General features: G+C 35.6%; 1 protein-coding gene across 1 annotated transcript in view; it reads right to left on the bottom strand.

Annotated features, from left to right (window-relative positions):
• Positions 1-715: 715 nt before the first annotated feature.
• Positions 716-15,185, bottom strand: part of Erbb4 (erb-b2 receptor tyrosine kinase 4) — a 699,449-nt gene continuing 684,979 nt past the window's right edge. Inside the window, exons 26-28 of the mRNA XM_071619435.1 lie at positions 4,842-4,889; positions 3,782-4,079; positions 716-1,161 (exon numbers count right to left, since the gene is read on the bottom strand). Coding sequence (XP_071475536.1) covers positions 716-1,161; positions 3,782-4,079; positions 4,842-4,889 — 792 coding nt within the window. The remainder of the gene's footprint in view (positions 1,162-3,781; positions 4,080-4,841; positions 4,890-15,185) is intronic.

The following is a 15,185-nucleotide window of genomic DNA, read 5'->3' as shown; positions in this document are numbered from 1 at the left end:
AAAGTAACCAATACAAGGACATAAGCCAAAGCAAAAAAAGAAGAAGTTAGAGAAGGAAAAGAGGAGGAGAAGAAAAATAAATCAGAAAAGGCTTCCAAACAAAATTACTATATATGAAGTTGGTGAAGATTTAAAAATTATGAAAGCTGGGATTTTCATTCTTCCTTGCCAGGATAGAAACTATTGAGGAAAAAATTGGATTCTGAATCTCACTTAGTCTCATGTTACTGAAATGATTATCCTTTTGTTCTAATGGAAATTTAATGATTCCCAGGGATGCTGAATATGGTCATCAATTACTACAGGAAGGAACAGATAGTGTGGGTGGTTCAACCATCAGCAGTTAACAAAAAAAGGAAAGAAGAAAGAAGAAAGGAACAGAGGGAGGAAGGGAGGGAAAGGGAGAGAGAGAGCTAGTTTGACAGCAGGCAGCATTGCCTTATATTTTCTGGTCCATCTCCAGCTGTTCACTTTCCTAACCAACCCATTCGTAGAGATGAAGAAACAGTGTGGTTCCTCCTGTCTTTCTCTTTCAGTCCTTCCTTCTTATGCTCAAGTTAGATAAGCGAGTAACTATCATTGCGTCTCTATGTCTTCCACTTGGAAGTGTCAAAACTACTGGCCTTGGGGGGGTAGAAGGAAGACCACCAGAGAAAGAGAGGGGGTGGGGAAATTGGAGCGGGCGTGTCTCTCCACCTTAGAACCAGGGCTGAGCTTACACCACAGTATTCCGGTGTCTGTAGGGTGGAGGAGGCAGCACAGTGCCTGGCTTCAGCGAGAACTCAGAGAGGTATTCAGGATTCTCTGCCACAATAGGCCGGATCCGTCCATTCTGTTTATAAAAATATTTTGTGCTGTACTCCTGCAGGTAGTCTGGGTGCTGTAGGGTGCTCCTCGGGGGCAGGCTGTGGTTCCAGTAGTCAGGGTTGTCAAACGCTTTCCTGGCCTTCTCTGGCACAGACAGAACGTTGTTCTTCAGGTACTCAGCATTCCCCAAGGTGTTGGCAAAGGTGTTAAGGTACAGAGGCTCGTTCACATACTCATCCTCTGCCTTGGGTGGGCCACTGGAAGCATTGTGATACTCGGGATTATCCAAAGCTTGAAGGTCTCCATTTTTTCGCCGAGAAACAAAAGGGTTCTCCTCCACTGGATTCAGGTATTCTGTAGGAACACAGAAATATCAGGTAGCATCTGCTTTCAGAAGAACGATAATCATACTAAGGTTAGCTTCTTTGTCTAGAACAGGAAAGCCACATATAGGTGTTCACAAATTCTCAAGCTGTTTGTAGATTACTACTGCTCTATGAAAAAAGGAGTATTCATGACAAAGCAAGGCACTGAGAAGGCCAGGGTCAGAATTCCTGTCCTCTAGATTGCTCTTCTTTCCACCCAATTTTATTTGTCTGTCCCACATATGGGCTGGTTGTGTAAAAGCTTTTATTTTCTGAAAATTGGTAATTTATATTTGAAAAGAAGATGATCTGTCTGAGTTAAACAGCCTTCAATATAGAGGAATTAGAAATTTTATAAAAATATTAAAAAACCAAAACATTCATGACTTAACCTTGTGCCAAAAAAAAGTGGATAAAGTGAAGAATCATGGTTTTAGTCTATGTGATTTGCCAAGAATGCCTATACCATTAACATTTGATTGTAGCTACTCCCAGAAAGCTTTTGACCTAGGAAAGGAAGCAGCCCAGGAAAAATTTCAACTTTTTAATAAAATAAATCTGACAGACATCCTACATGCTTCTAGCTGAGTTGCTTGCTGTTACATACGCACTTGCTTAATAATTATAACATTTATTTCCAAAGTCTAATCATAGTCACAAAAGAGCAAGTCATTAATTTCAATCATATAAAATAGTCATTTTTTTATGGTAAAAACAGTGTCTACTTTGCATGGTTCAATCTAATAAATCCATTTAGAGAAAAGGTATTGGCCTAAAACAAAAATAACTCTGATACCTAACACTGCTTTCTCAAGCTGAGTTTCACCTCAAAATCGGTAATAGAGCACAAAAAGACATACATCTACATATCTACTAGAATTCTTTGTCCTCTCTTTTTACCATACATATAAAAACCTAAGGTATTTGCATTTTGGAGTCAGGATATGGAGAAGGCAAAATTATTTAAGGTATCACCTTTATAAAACAAACTTTCTATCCCCTATTCTTAGCCCAACATGCACACAATGAAATCCCATTAGCCAGGATTATTTTTCCCTGAATAAACATATGCTTGATAGAGTTCACTGTGTAGCATTACTAGTACAAGCTAAAAGGCAGTTCTGAATATCCCACCATCATGTATATAAATTATAGTTCAAAAAGTAAAAAACGCTATCATTTCATCCCTACCATAATTCTTGAGCAAGAAAGTGCAAACCTTATTTTTACAGCTTCATAGAGAATTCAGATCTTCTCATTTCTCTTATATAATCTTCTTGTTCTATTACACTGTTTTTACTTTTTCCCCAACAGGAGTAGGGTGAACTATATAGTTAGTAGCAAGATTTAATTTGGAGGAAAAAAAGTATGAAGAACTTACAAGGTAGCTAGATTTTGAATTTTCTTAGCAGATTTCAGAACATTCTTAAAAGTGTAGGAATGCCTATAGTAAAATTCTATACTCTGAGGAGTGGGATAGAACATACTACAATGTTCTGGATCTCAGTGTCCAGAGATAAAATCTGAAAATACTCTTCAGCTAGTCTACATAGACTGACTTACTCTTCTCTTAGTAGCTTATATTACCATTTTTCAACACTATCTAGTTATCTGCTATACTGATACAAACGTGTACAGCTGTTCAGTTTGGGAGAGATCATTCTAGTTGAGGTGACAATCTTCTAAAGAGAACTCTGCTTTCAGTGACTCTACCAAATCTTCACAAAACCTACATTTGTGCCACTTTTGGACAACTCTATACATTAAACTGTACATTCGGTAATGTCTTCAGGAATTTCTAAGAGGTATTTTATAAAAGTGAACATAATCATATAAAAATAACATAAGAGGCTCTCATATAGAGTCTTAAAATATGGCTATTGACACTGAAGACTCAAGACAATATCATCATTTTTAATATCAGTTATTCATCTCTGTTTTGCAATACTGTTAGCATAGAATAAAAGAGGAACTTGTGTCTTTTTTCTTTTCTCAAAACTGAAACATTTTATTTGGGTGTTTAACATTTCTACCACTAACTTTTACAAAGTCATTGCTGAGCTTTGCAAAACCATGAATCATTCTTTTCAAGACTTGGTGGAACATGGAAGCACATAGAGGGTTAAAACTTTCATTTTGAGAAGTATCATATGAGAAATCATAATTTCCTAAAATAAACTATGTTATTTAAACTACGTCATTTTAATGAAGCCACCACATATTTTACTGGTGCCATCAAAAGCTTCAGACACTTTTTGCCAACACCAGCCTTTCTGTCCATCACAATAATGGTTCTGCAGTTGTGCTGTGCTACCAAATTCATACATTCCAGTGAAGGTGAGTGCTTCTTCAGCTTGCCTGTGCATACAGATCCCCTGAAGATCCTATTCAGGTGGGGTCTGAGATTCTGATTTCTAAGCAGCAGCATCTAGGTAATGTGCATGCTACTGGATGGTTCAGGAAGAATACCACAAGGGATAGCAGCCTAAGGCTTTTCCAGGTCACAACCTTACACAGTCCAGCTGTCCAGCAGTTCCCATATAATACATTGTAACTTTTGATGGAAATGAATGTGGGTGGCAATCATTTTCTCAATGTTTGGTCTGTACCTTGTTTGGGTTTGTCTCTCATAGGCGTCATGTAACCTTCTTCATCCAGCTCTCCTCGTGGGCTCCGTTCTGGGGCGAACGCTGTGGGGTCAGCACTGTACCTCTGGGTGCTACTGTCCTCTTGGACATGGGGTTGCACGGGCTTACGCAGGGTGCCATTACAACAGGAGTCGTCGAAAATCTCAGCTGCAGCTCCCTGAGCAACTGGTGCTTCTGGGATTGTGCTGGTTGTGGCCCTGTAGGGCACTGCCATTCCTTGTTCTGCAGCAAAACCCCCATCCCGGTATACAAACTGGTTCTGTTAACAGTAGAAGCACATTTAGAGAGAAGCTGTGGTTAGGAATGGTAGGAAAACATGAGTTCTACCAACCAGAAAGATATCAATGCTCGTCTTTCAAAGGAAAGTCACAGTATTTACTACATTTTTTTTCCCTTAGTGGCTAATGAATTTGAATTACAGACTAGAAATTCCCATTTCCCTTGGAAGGTAAATCACAGGAAAATAATTTGGAAATATATATATTTTTTAATTTTACTAACCAGCTAAGGTGATCGAATAAAAAAGTATTTCATGTCATTTTCCCACAATTTTGCCTATTTTTGATAGAAAAATGCAAAGTGAATTTTCACGACAAATGACTCTAAGAGCAGAAATACAGTGATACATCGTGCATGGTGACATTTCCTTACTGCTTTTTATTCTGTGGTAACTGTGTCTGAGTCTCCAGTCTGTAACTAGAGAACCATCACTGAGATTCTGCCTTTTTAGCACATGACCTGTAATCATGGCAGTTAAGATAACCTCCTCACCTAGAAGAATAATTTATGAGCCCAGGTAAATCCTTCAGATAAAAGTTGAAGCCACTGATGATGCATGATATCTCAGCTTTGGATTATCTACTGAGATAAAAGACACCTACAAAGGCAGCTACACAGTCTATAAATTCTTAACTCACTGTTGGCAAGGCAAAATGAGGAAATTATGGGGAGATGTGAGAGAAGAAACATGGTAAGCAAAGACCAAAAATCCTGAGGTGAAGGTTGATCATGAAATACTTACTCCTGACATGGGGGTGTAGGCAGGAGGAGGGCTGTGTCCAATTTCACTCTAATAGGAAAGAAAAATGGAATGATGGATATAATAAGAGGCAACATGAATGGAAAATTAAAAAAGAAAAGGAAACGAAAAAGCACATGAGTTGTATGAACTAACGTGGGAAATGTGCACAACAGTGATTTTCCCTAAACATTAAAACTGTATGTATTATGCAAATGAGTGTATTTATGTTTTGAGGAAATTAAATATTTTAATTCAATTCCTGAAAAGGAAAGTTATATGAAAAAAAGAAATTTTTCAATGGATTGAAAATGTAAGTTAATAGTAAGCATTCTTCTAATTAACCCTAGAAGAAAGGAAAAAGCAATCAATAATTAACTATACTTGTAAATGAGATACAGTTTCTTTCTTTACATGCCAAATGACTGAAATAGCCTCATATCATAGCATTAGCTTTTCTCTTAGAAAACAACAACAAAAAATGTATCTAGAAGGTCATAAAGTAGATTATAATATGCTGAAATAATTTGTTATTAAGTTACATTAATTTTTCACCACTTCAACAATGGACATCAGCAATGGATTTCTTAGCCTCTCATTATAAAAAGGTATACACTATTTTATCTTTGGTCTTACTTTATTTTTAGTTAAGAAACAGTGGGAAATTGGAAAAATCAATTCCTTTCTGGGAAATGTGCTTTTACATTTCTTTTATGTATTTAAAATCTGTCAAAATCAGATTTCAGTGAAAACACCAAAAGACACTTATATTTTTATAGCTTAATAGTCTATCCTATGGACTAAGTGAAAGTGGATATAGAATGTCATAAATTATTAAGAACAATGTTCCTTAGGGTAAGTGAAGGGGTTGTATGTATCTCAATTGTGTTTCTTAGTATTTTCACTCATTACTAAACACGTTTCTTGAGAACCTGCTGCCTACGTGCCAACTCTTTTCTACTTTTCTAGGCACTGGGGAAAATGAAAAATGCAGACAAAACTACTTTATCTTAAAATTTAATTATCTGAAATTCGACTTTATGTGAATAGAGATGATGCAAATATGGCAAGACACCTACATCATTCATGAGAAACATTGCTAAACATTATCTCAGGTCAATATTCACACAATTTAGAGATTCGTAAAATAATCTAAGAAGCATATGGCCCCCAGGAGATTAACCATTTAATGTAAACCAATAACAATTGAACAATACAATCACTCTTAACTAATCTGGTCTCCTGGACTAGTCAAAAGAGAAGTCTGGAACTCCCTAGAGTGTGTTTACATTTCATTACCACCCCAAGTATGATATCATAGAAAGTATATACAGATTTCCTTCTCTTCTAAGTTAGCTAGCTATGCCTTCAAGATTATGTCATGGTAAGCTAGCAACATATTTTATATTTGAAGAGTTTTTCTTTTTAAATTCATTTTTTAAGATATGTCTTTAGTTGTTGATGGACCTTTATTTTATTCATTTATTTATACACAGTGCTGAGAATCGAACCCAGTGCGTCATACATGTTAGGCAAGTCCTCTACCATTGAGCCACCACTCAGCCCCTTAAAATTCATTTACAATAGATATATCATACCACAAAAATCATACCTATTAGTGGATACAATGTAATGTTTTGATACATATGCATGTTGTATAATGTTTAAATTAGGTTAAACATACCTATCCTAAACATTCATCATTTCTTTATGGTGAAAGCATTCCAAATCTTTTCATCTAGCTTTTTGAAATGTACAGTACATTATTGTTACCTGTGTGTCCCTACTGCACAACAGCACAAAAGAAATTCTTGCTCCTGTCTAACTGTAACTTGTTACCCAGTGTTCAACCTCTTCCTTTCCCTCCTGCTCAGCTTCTGGTAACCATCATTCTACTCCCAACTTGTATGCAATCAACTAGATTCCACATATGAATGAGATCATACATTGTCTTTCTGTGGCTGGTTTATTTCACTCAATATAACAATTTCCAGCTCCATCCATGTTGTCATGAATGACAGGATTTCATCCTTTTTCATGGTCAAATAGTACCCCATTATGTATATTCACCATACTTTCTTTACCCATGCATTAGTCGATGAAGAATTAGGTTGCTTCTAGATACATATTTAACATGCAATGTATAGAAGTGATATAATGCGTTAAGTAGATTGTTTTATATCCTGTTAGAAATTTGGGCCTCAGTCCCAATTACTGTGAATTTGGTCAAACGTGAAATATCTCAGACCTTAGTTTTTATTCTTGGTCACTCTACTTTGTTCTTAGGCATGACAAAATAGGTTTCTGTATAAACGGACTTCGTAAGCTCTGCATTAGTATATAAATGTAAATAATATACATGTTTAAATATTCACATCAGCTAAACTGAATTTTTAAATTCAAGCATCAATATGCCCAAGCCACTCATCAAAGTCATTTTTAAATGCTTAGCTGTTCTCTAATTATCTTAAATATAGGCATACTTTACTATCTTTTAGAAAGACACAAATAAACTCCTTTATAAAATTTGAGAAAGGAAATTTCAATACAATCCAAAGATTTAGAAAACATTGGGATGATACAAGAACTAAGACAACTGCCTATCAGAACTGATCATATTAAAAACCCTGATTAACTAGTAAGTATTTGACAAATACGTATTAAATCTCAACAATAAAAGCAAAGGCACTGTGGTAGGTGCTGAAGATAGCAGGATGTACTAGAAGAAACATGGCCATTGGTCTTCGGGATTTATACTGTGTTATCAGATGGTACCTGAGACTTTTAGGAGAAAAAACAAGAATGAAATGAGGCTGGAATGAATTTATTTCAATTCTTAGATCAAATGTTAAAAGGCTAGGTATGCCAAAACCTAACTAAATACCATTGTTTTTTGAGCCTTTAAACTTAACTTTAAATCTTGTAAGATTTGTTGTACTGGGTAATATTCAACTCAAATTACAGCTAAGGAACTTGTACACTTTTCATTTTATAAAACTTGAGAGAGATAAATGATTGAAGGACTAACTCACAAGACATTCTTCAGCAGTTCATTATCTATCTTCATTACCTGGGCCAGAATGCCTTTGATTATAAAGGCATTGTATTAAAAATCACTGTACCTCTAGTAGTTAGCCTGCTCCAAGACAGGAGGCTAGGCTGTACCCTATTAGAATGCACCTACTGTCCCTGCTTTGACAAGTGTCTCAGTCAGAAGCCTGCCAACTCTATCTCTGGACAGCCTGCCAAATAGCATCACAGGAATAGAGCATCTTCTTCATGCTTTCCCCCCGTTTTCCACATTAAAATGGAAAAAAATGCTAAGCAAAGCCCCTCAGCATTCATTGTTTTTAGGGGTACTGGCTGCTTTTTATGCTTCTATTTCCATTTTTTTTTTCCAGTTTGCTTTTTTATCTGTTTTTCCATGATAAAAAGCACCTCATTCATTTCCCCCTGGAAGGGCAATGTAGCTCCAAGGGAACATCTGTGAGGCCAATTAGCTGGGCTGGAAATGTGATATAATTGTTGTTTAAATATATTTAAATTACATGTTAATCACTATGTCATAATTTATAGGCTTTGAAAATAACTTTTTGTACTTCAGAGCCAAGCCAGATTTCACTGGTTCTTGCTGTTTTTAGTCCACAACAAGCTCTTCTCATTCCCCTCTCCCTCAATTCCCCACACTCGAGAAGCTGAACTTTTAATATTGGAAGGAATGACAGCTGCAAGTAAATTGGTGGAGTAAAAATTAAGATCCTCACAGCAGCCAGAATGTGCTGGAGTGACCTTAAAGTTCGGAGCAGAACAAAGCGGTGCTCTCATTTAAAAGGCTTTTGTTTTCCATTGTGCCACTTTCTGCTGTCCATCAAAGCCCAGCTTTGTGGATTTTTAGGAAGCAGCACTGGGTGCATCTGTTCAATTAGCTGGTGAGGGGATTTACTGTCAGCAGGACAGAGTCAGAAAGAGGTGGGTTATGAACTGGCAGGTGATGTGGAGCTTGTTCCTGGTGGGGGGATTTGTAAGGGTGATGATAGAGTTTAATTTCTTGGCCATATCACTGGAACAGTGTGTGATTATCTTAGACTCAAATACCAGAGGTTTTAGAGAAGGGAAGGGTCAATAAATACAATGTTAAATGCCCTTTTTAAAACATCACACCCTAAACTTCACTTTAGACTCAAGTGATAAATATTTGAACTTTTATCTTATTATGTACACACTATTATTATATTGGCATTATTTAATATTTTTCCTTGAGAATTTTTAAATGGTTAAAAAAATATCACTGTGCTCTATGATATTTTTAAACTATCATACAAAATCTATTTTGTTAAGAAACAAAAATAACATGCCTATGACAAATTTCTGTCTAAACTAGACATGTGCTCAGTGAGAAGTATTTATTTTCTCTCTAAATAAGTATTTGCTCTCAATAGTAACTGTAGGATTATAGTTTCTAGGGTCAAGAGATACTCTAAATCCTGTTAACTAAAATAGAATGTGTGTCTGTAGACACTGCCAGTCCATCAGCACGAGTTTATTATCTAGACACTTCCACGTAGTAATACTAAGAGTTCTCCACCTTTATCCTCCTAGGTATATGTCATTAGTACTCTGATGGACATTTCTACATTTTCACAGGTCAGATAGCCCCATAGAGAAAATATTTTTGCACTGGAGGTGCAATTCTTGATGCATGGCTGTAACTCTATATCTTTCTAACAAGTGAGTTCACATACTGGTCAGTATTCGGAAACATCTAGATTTAGAAGCTTCATTTTTCATAGGACAACCAGAAGAAAACAAACAAAATGTGTCCCTTCCCCTTCCACTGTAATCTCAGCAGCTGACTTGATTGTCTAGGTCTATATCTATCTATATTACACATAGTATCCTTTGTCCATTTACGTATTTATTTAGTAATTAGTTTAATCATCATCTATTTTATTTGATTATGTTGCACTCAACTTTTCTGAGGAGACAATTTTACTCTGCACAGACACAATATTAAGTACCCTGTGATCCACTTGGAGGAATACCGACTGGGGCCTCCTTATTTATCCACCTTTCACTAACCCTGGAACCTTCAATTTTCCGTATATGTCTCATTTATTCAATTACTGAAAGCATTTTCAACGAAAGGAGCTGTAGTGGTGTCAATAAGCATGAGTGCGAGTCAATACAGAACTCATAAAGTTTAAAAATGGGTGTTTTAATAAACAGTAATAACACTACTTTTCTTAGTTCTAAAATCTACTTAGTTAAAATGTCAATTCTGTTTGTAGATGGATATAGGACTACTCTTAGGGAAATAAATGGGAAGGGAAACTATAACATGTACCTACCATATGCCTAGGCCTACTTTAGATTTTCTTTATTCTTACAATTTTTCAATGCAAATATTATTAAAAGTTAGAATTCCCATTTACAGATGAGAATCTGAGGATCAGGGAAGTTAGAGGACCAGCCTATGGCCACACAGCCATGGATGAAGCCCATTATTCTCTTATCTTTCCATTATGGCTCACACAGATTTTGACTTTAACATTTCTGCTCTTTTTCATTTTTGCCCCTTCCTCTTCCCCTGTACTGTGTCTCAACTCTTTTCTCAAATCAATTATCATGGCTTCTTTTTCAAGTTTTAGTGAAGAATTAATCTCAAGGAGGCATTTGAAACTCATTAGCCTTAAGTATAAAAAACCAATAATGGGTCCCAATATAGCCCCCCTAGGATCATTTTCATTCAAATTAATTACAAGGTCTTAAGCTATAAAGAAGAAAACTTTAATTAGAATATTGTGTTAACAGTGTATGTGTATATATGTATACATACATTATACACAAATACACATATAAAACACATGTATACATACATATATGCATATGTACATATGTATATATCTTTTATCCTTCCCTTAAAATTCTTTCTTGAGTTTCTGCAACCATATTGTATGTAAATGCATTTACCTCTCTTGCCAAGAGCAAATCCAGTCCTGAAGCAGGAGGAGAAAGTCTTAAATGACTGAAGAGTATAAAGATTCTCCACGACAGCTCTCTTGCTCATGGATTTATTGTTCCTAGTATACGGCTTAGTTCATAAATTCCTCTTTCTGGTTCACTGGGGGTAAGTAAGCTATTTTACCCCCAGGTAGCAATTCCTATACCCTTTCCAAATATCAGTAGAACAAGAAGATATTTCTCTTTAAATATTCATGGCTAGAGGAGTCAATAACATGAAGCTGGAAATTCCTCACTTTACACCTTCCTGCAATAAATTGCTGCTCTGAGCAATATTACATGATGCAACTAGAGAATGTTATTAGCAAAAAAGATAGAGCATAAAGAAACAGCTTCACATTGGTGCCAGCATTTCTTAACATCGATCAATAGAGGAAATAAAAATAGTGTCACCTCTCATAAGATTAGTTATTACACAGAATTCATCCGTTCACCCTAGTGCCAGTTCTAATTTGTCTCTTTGTTGCTGTGGTTTGGATATAGACTGAGTGTGCCACCAAGGGTTCAGTGTGATGATGTTGAGGGGGAGGTGGAGACTAGTAGGAGGCCCTTTGGTCACTAGTGGTACTACCCCTGGTAGGAATTAACATAGTTCTACCATAGTGATAGCATGGGCAGGGGTTGGCCTAACAGTACTTGGTTCCCGCTGTTTGAACTTTTTAGCCTCCAAAATTGGAAGCTAAATAAGCTGCTTTTATTATGTTACCCAGCCTCAGGTATTTTGTTATAGTTACAGAAAATCAACTAATACTGTTGATTCTGGCAACTTTTCTTCCTTCTTTACTTCCCTCCCTTTTATCTTTCTTTTCTTTTCTCCTCCCTCCCTCCTTTCCTCTTTCTCTCTCTCTCCCTCCCTCCCTCCCTTCCTTCCTTCCTCCCTCCCTCCCTCCCTTCCTTCCTTCCCCTCTTTCTCCCTCCCTTCCTCTTTTCTCCTCCATCCCTTCCTTCCTTTTCAAAAGCATGTTATAATAATAGAACTTTTTTAAATTTTTCACCTAGCTACTAGCTAATGATAAAAGAAAACTTGTAGCAGGTTTTGCAAGGACCTCCCAATTATTCTTTTTGAGAGACTAATCCATTTGCCTAATTTTTAAAAAACAGATAGTTCTGTTGCAATATCTTTGCTTAAGAGCAGAAATGAAACCATCAGTTCTTTATTTTTCTACATTCTTAATTAGCCTGATTCTTCAAATGAATCCTAAACTTTCACTGCCTGAGTGATTTTTATCACATTGTCATTAAATGTGTTTGATGAAATTTTCTTAACACATAAGTAGTGCTTTGAGTTTTGAATCTTTGAGGACAAACATTTCACAGACTAAAATAAATAATTAAATGAAATGCTTCTTCCCCTAAAATTTATTTTTGAATACTTTTCATAGAATCATGTAACTTTGAACAAGTTCCTTAGTCCCTTGGGCCCTCAATTTATTGAGCTTGAGAAAGTCCTTTAGATATGGCTATGGGGAGGACATTCATTTAGAAAGAATATATTTTTTTTCCTTCAACATAGATAAAAGTTTTGTCTTAAATGTACATTAATACTCAAGCTGGACATATTTTTAAGCTGAAATACATATTGATATACTGAAAGTGACTTTAATAGAGATTTCATTTTAAGGCAAATATCCACCTTTTTATGGAATAACTATGGTTATTAACAAGGAATAATACCCTTACACTGCCTTGAGGCCATTATTAAAATTATACACACACACACACACACACACACACACACACATAGTATTTTCAGCTGATACACTTTTACCTTCGTAGAGCTTGTCTCTGTATTTATCTACATAATTAGATAATGTCTTGGGATTACAAAAAATAGTTTTAAAATAAGGGACTTATAGGAAATACATGAACTAATTAAGAAAGAAAGACTATAAACATTGTGAAGTTGAATGGCATTGACTTCAGAAATTGAAATATAATGCCATACTATTTCCTTCTGTACTACTGTTGAAGGCCCACTTAACACAAACTTAGGCTCTTCCTGTGGCTAGTGTGTGTGTACACACATGTTCATGCATGTGTGTACAATGCATTCAAACACACAGAGAAAATTAACAGCTTAAAACACAGTAGCAGTGGCTTACTTAATCCATTCTATCTAACTCATTCTCTTTTGCAGACTTTTAACTTATTTGGAGGATTGCTTTTATTTTATTTTTACCTGCTTTTTACTGGTATTGTTTACCAGCAAATCTTGTTCACTAAAACTCCACATATAAGAATTCCACTTAAAGTATTTGTTTATGGTTATTTGTTTTACTGACTTGAAAATAAAAAGCCAACAGTGACATACTCAACCTTCTCTTTAGCAAAAATTCAAGCTTGGGAAGTTTTATTATTATAGTCAAAGTAGCAACAAAATTATTAAAGATGTCTATGGGTAAGAATGTAAAAATATAAAGAGCAGAGTTTGTGTATTGGGAGATAGATAACAAATAATATGGGAATGAGAACTGCAAATTTTAAAATCTTAACCTTGGCATGTAGATTTTATTTGGTGCTTTAAAATGATAGGTAATGGCAATAAGCAAACAATTTCTCATAATCCAGATAAAGCCTCTCTTGAAGTGCTCATAGCATTTCAGTGTGGACCAGGTTGAAAATATCTGCAGTCCTACTAGTTTATGCAAACTGTTTACCAGATGAAAAGTGAATTTGTAACAGTGGTTCATTCATCCGACTACTTCTCTTTAAGCTACCAGGTGGCACAGCTGTTGCTGTAAGTAAAAAGATTTCCCACAGTCCACCTGGAATAAGGACAGCTGGTGCGTGTGAGCTGATCTGAATAATGTACTGTGGATACCCACATACAGCTACTGACAGAGCAAACAGCACATGGCTGTCCCATCAGCCCAGAGCAAACACCAGTTACATTTCACAGAAACAGGCTGGTATTTACAACTGATCTGAGCCAAAATGAATATCAGATTGAAGGCAGCACCCCAAGAGAAAAATGTTCTACCCAAGAGTGGCTTGTTAACCATAGTCTAAGCAGCTTTTGCTATTTTTGAAAAGACCCTCAATCTGACTTTGCTGCACATAAAAAGGAAGAAGAAAAATATATAAAGCATTCCTGTATCTATTTATGAACCACTTTGGAATTTCCTAAAATTAAAAAAAAAAAGTGTTTCCCATTTATACAGTTTGCTGCCAAAGTCAACTAGACTATTCAAGATCATGGCTATAAGAATTTCCTTTCAAGTTCTAAAATAGTTAACATTCTGCTTAAAAGAATAAGAAGCAAACAAAAATAAATAAATAAACCTGAAACTAGAGAATCTAATTTAAATCTTACATATCCAGATGATCTAATCATACTCTGTTCTCAGCCAAGGTAATAGAGAGGACAAGTGACTTCCCTCAGTTCACATGGCTACTTACTAACCAGCAAAAATAAAGGAGCCTAATTAAAAAACTATTTTTTATGGTTTACTATGGGGAGAAAAATAATCTGCTAGGGGATCCTTTGATCATGTCTGCCTGAGTCAGGGGCAGTTCAGATGAAACTTCTGAGCAAATGAAGTCTGATCTCAATATTTCCTCACCAAGGTTGACATCTCAATTTCAGGCCCATGATTCTTTTCTGCTCTCTCAAAGAATCCTGGGCCCATTTCTGCCCTGGTTTTACAGGAAATATGACTATATTGTCCACACATTGTAGGTGTATCACTCTAGGTAAGTATCTTACACTCTCAAATCATTGTCTCTTATTTACACTCTTCAGGGACTTGACTTTAGCTAGGCGAGAGGGCATCTATTTTTCTCTGATAAAATAATTTGGAGTGTTTTCTCAAACTGGTGTTAGCAGAGCATAATGGACCTTCCTCAAGCAACACTGAAGTAATGAAGATTAAGTCCTACCCATATAATTAACTGCTTGCCTGACATCTCTACTGGAATATTTCAAAGTCACATTTTTTAAAACTGAAATGGCTATCTCCTCTCCCTGCATCAAATCTAATTCACTTGTCATTCCCCTTTTGGTGAATGATATCAATAACTTATCTACTTGTACAAGTCAAATATCTTCATATATATGTGTATATATATATATATATATATATATATATATATATATATATATCTCACAAACACACACATATTTACATATATATGTGTGTGCATGTATACACATAGTATATATAGTGTATAAACATATATATATATATATATATATATATATATATATATATTTGTGTATCATAATTAGACATAATTGCAGGCTTAACTATTACATATTCATACATGCAGATAAGATAGTTTGTTTATTTTAATTTCACTCTAACTGCCCCTTCCTTCCATTTCTCC

Source organism: Marmota flaviventris, chromosome 11 (assembly GCF_047511675.1).
Source record: "Marmota flaviventris isolate mMarFla1 chromosome 11, mMarFla1.hap1, whole genome shotgun sequence".
Classification (NCBI taxonomy): domain Eukaryota; kingdom Metazoa; phylum Chordata; class Mammalia; order Rodentia; family Sciuridae; genus Marmota; species Marmota flaviventris.
Note: the sequence above shows the minus strand (reverse complement) of the source record. Positions and strands in the feature narration are given on the sequence as shown.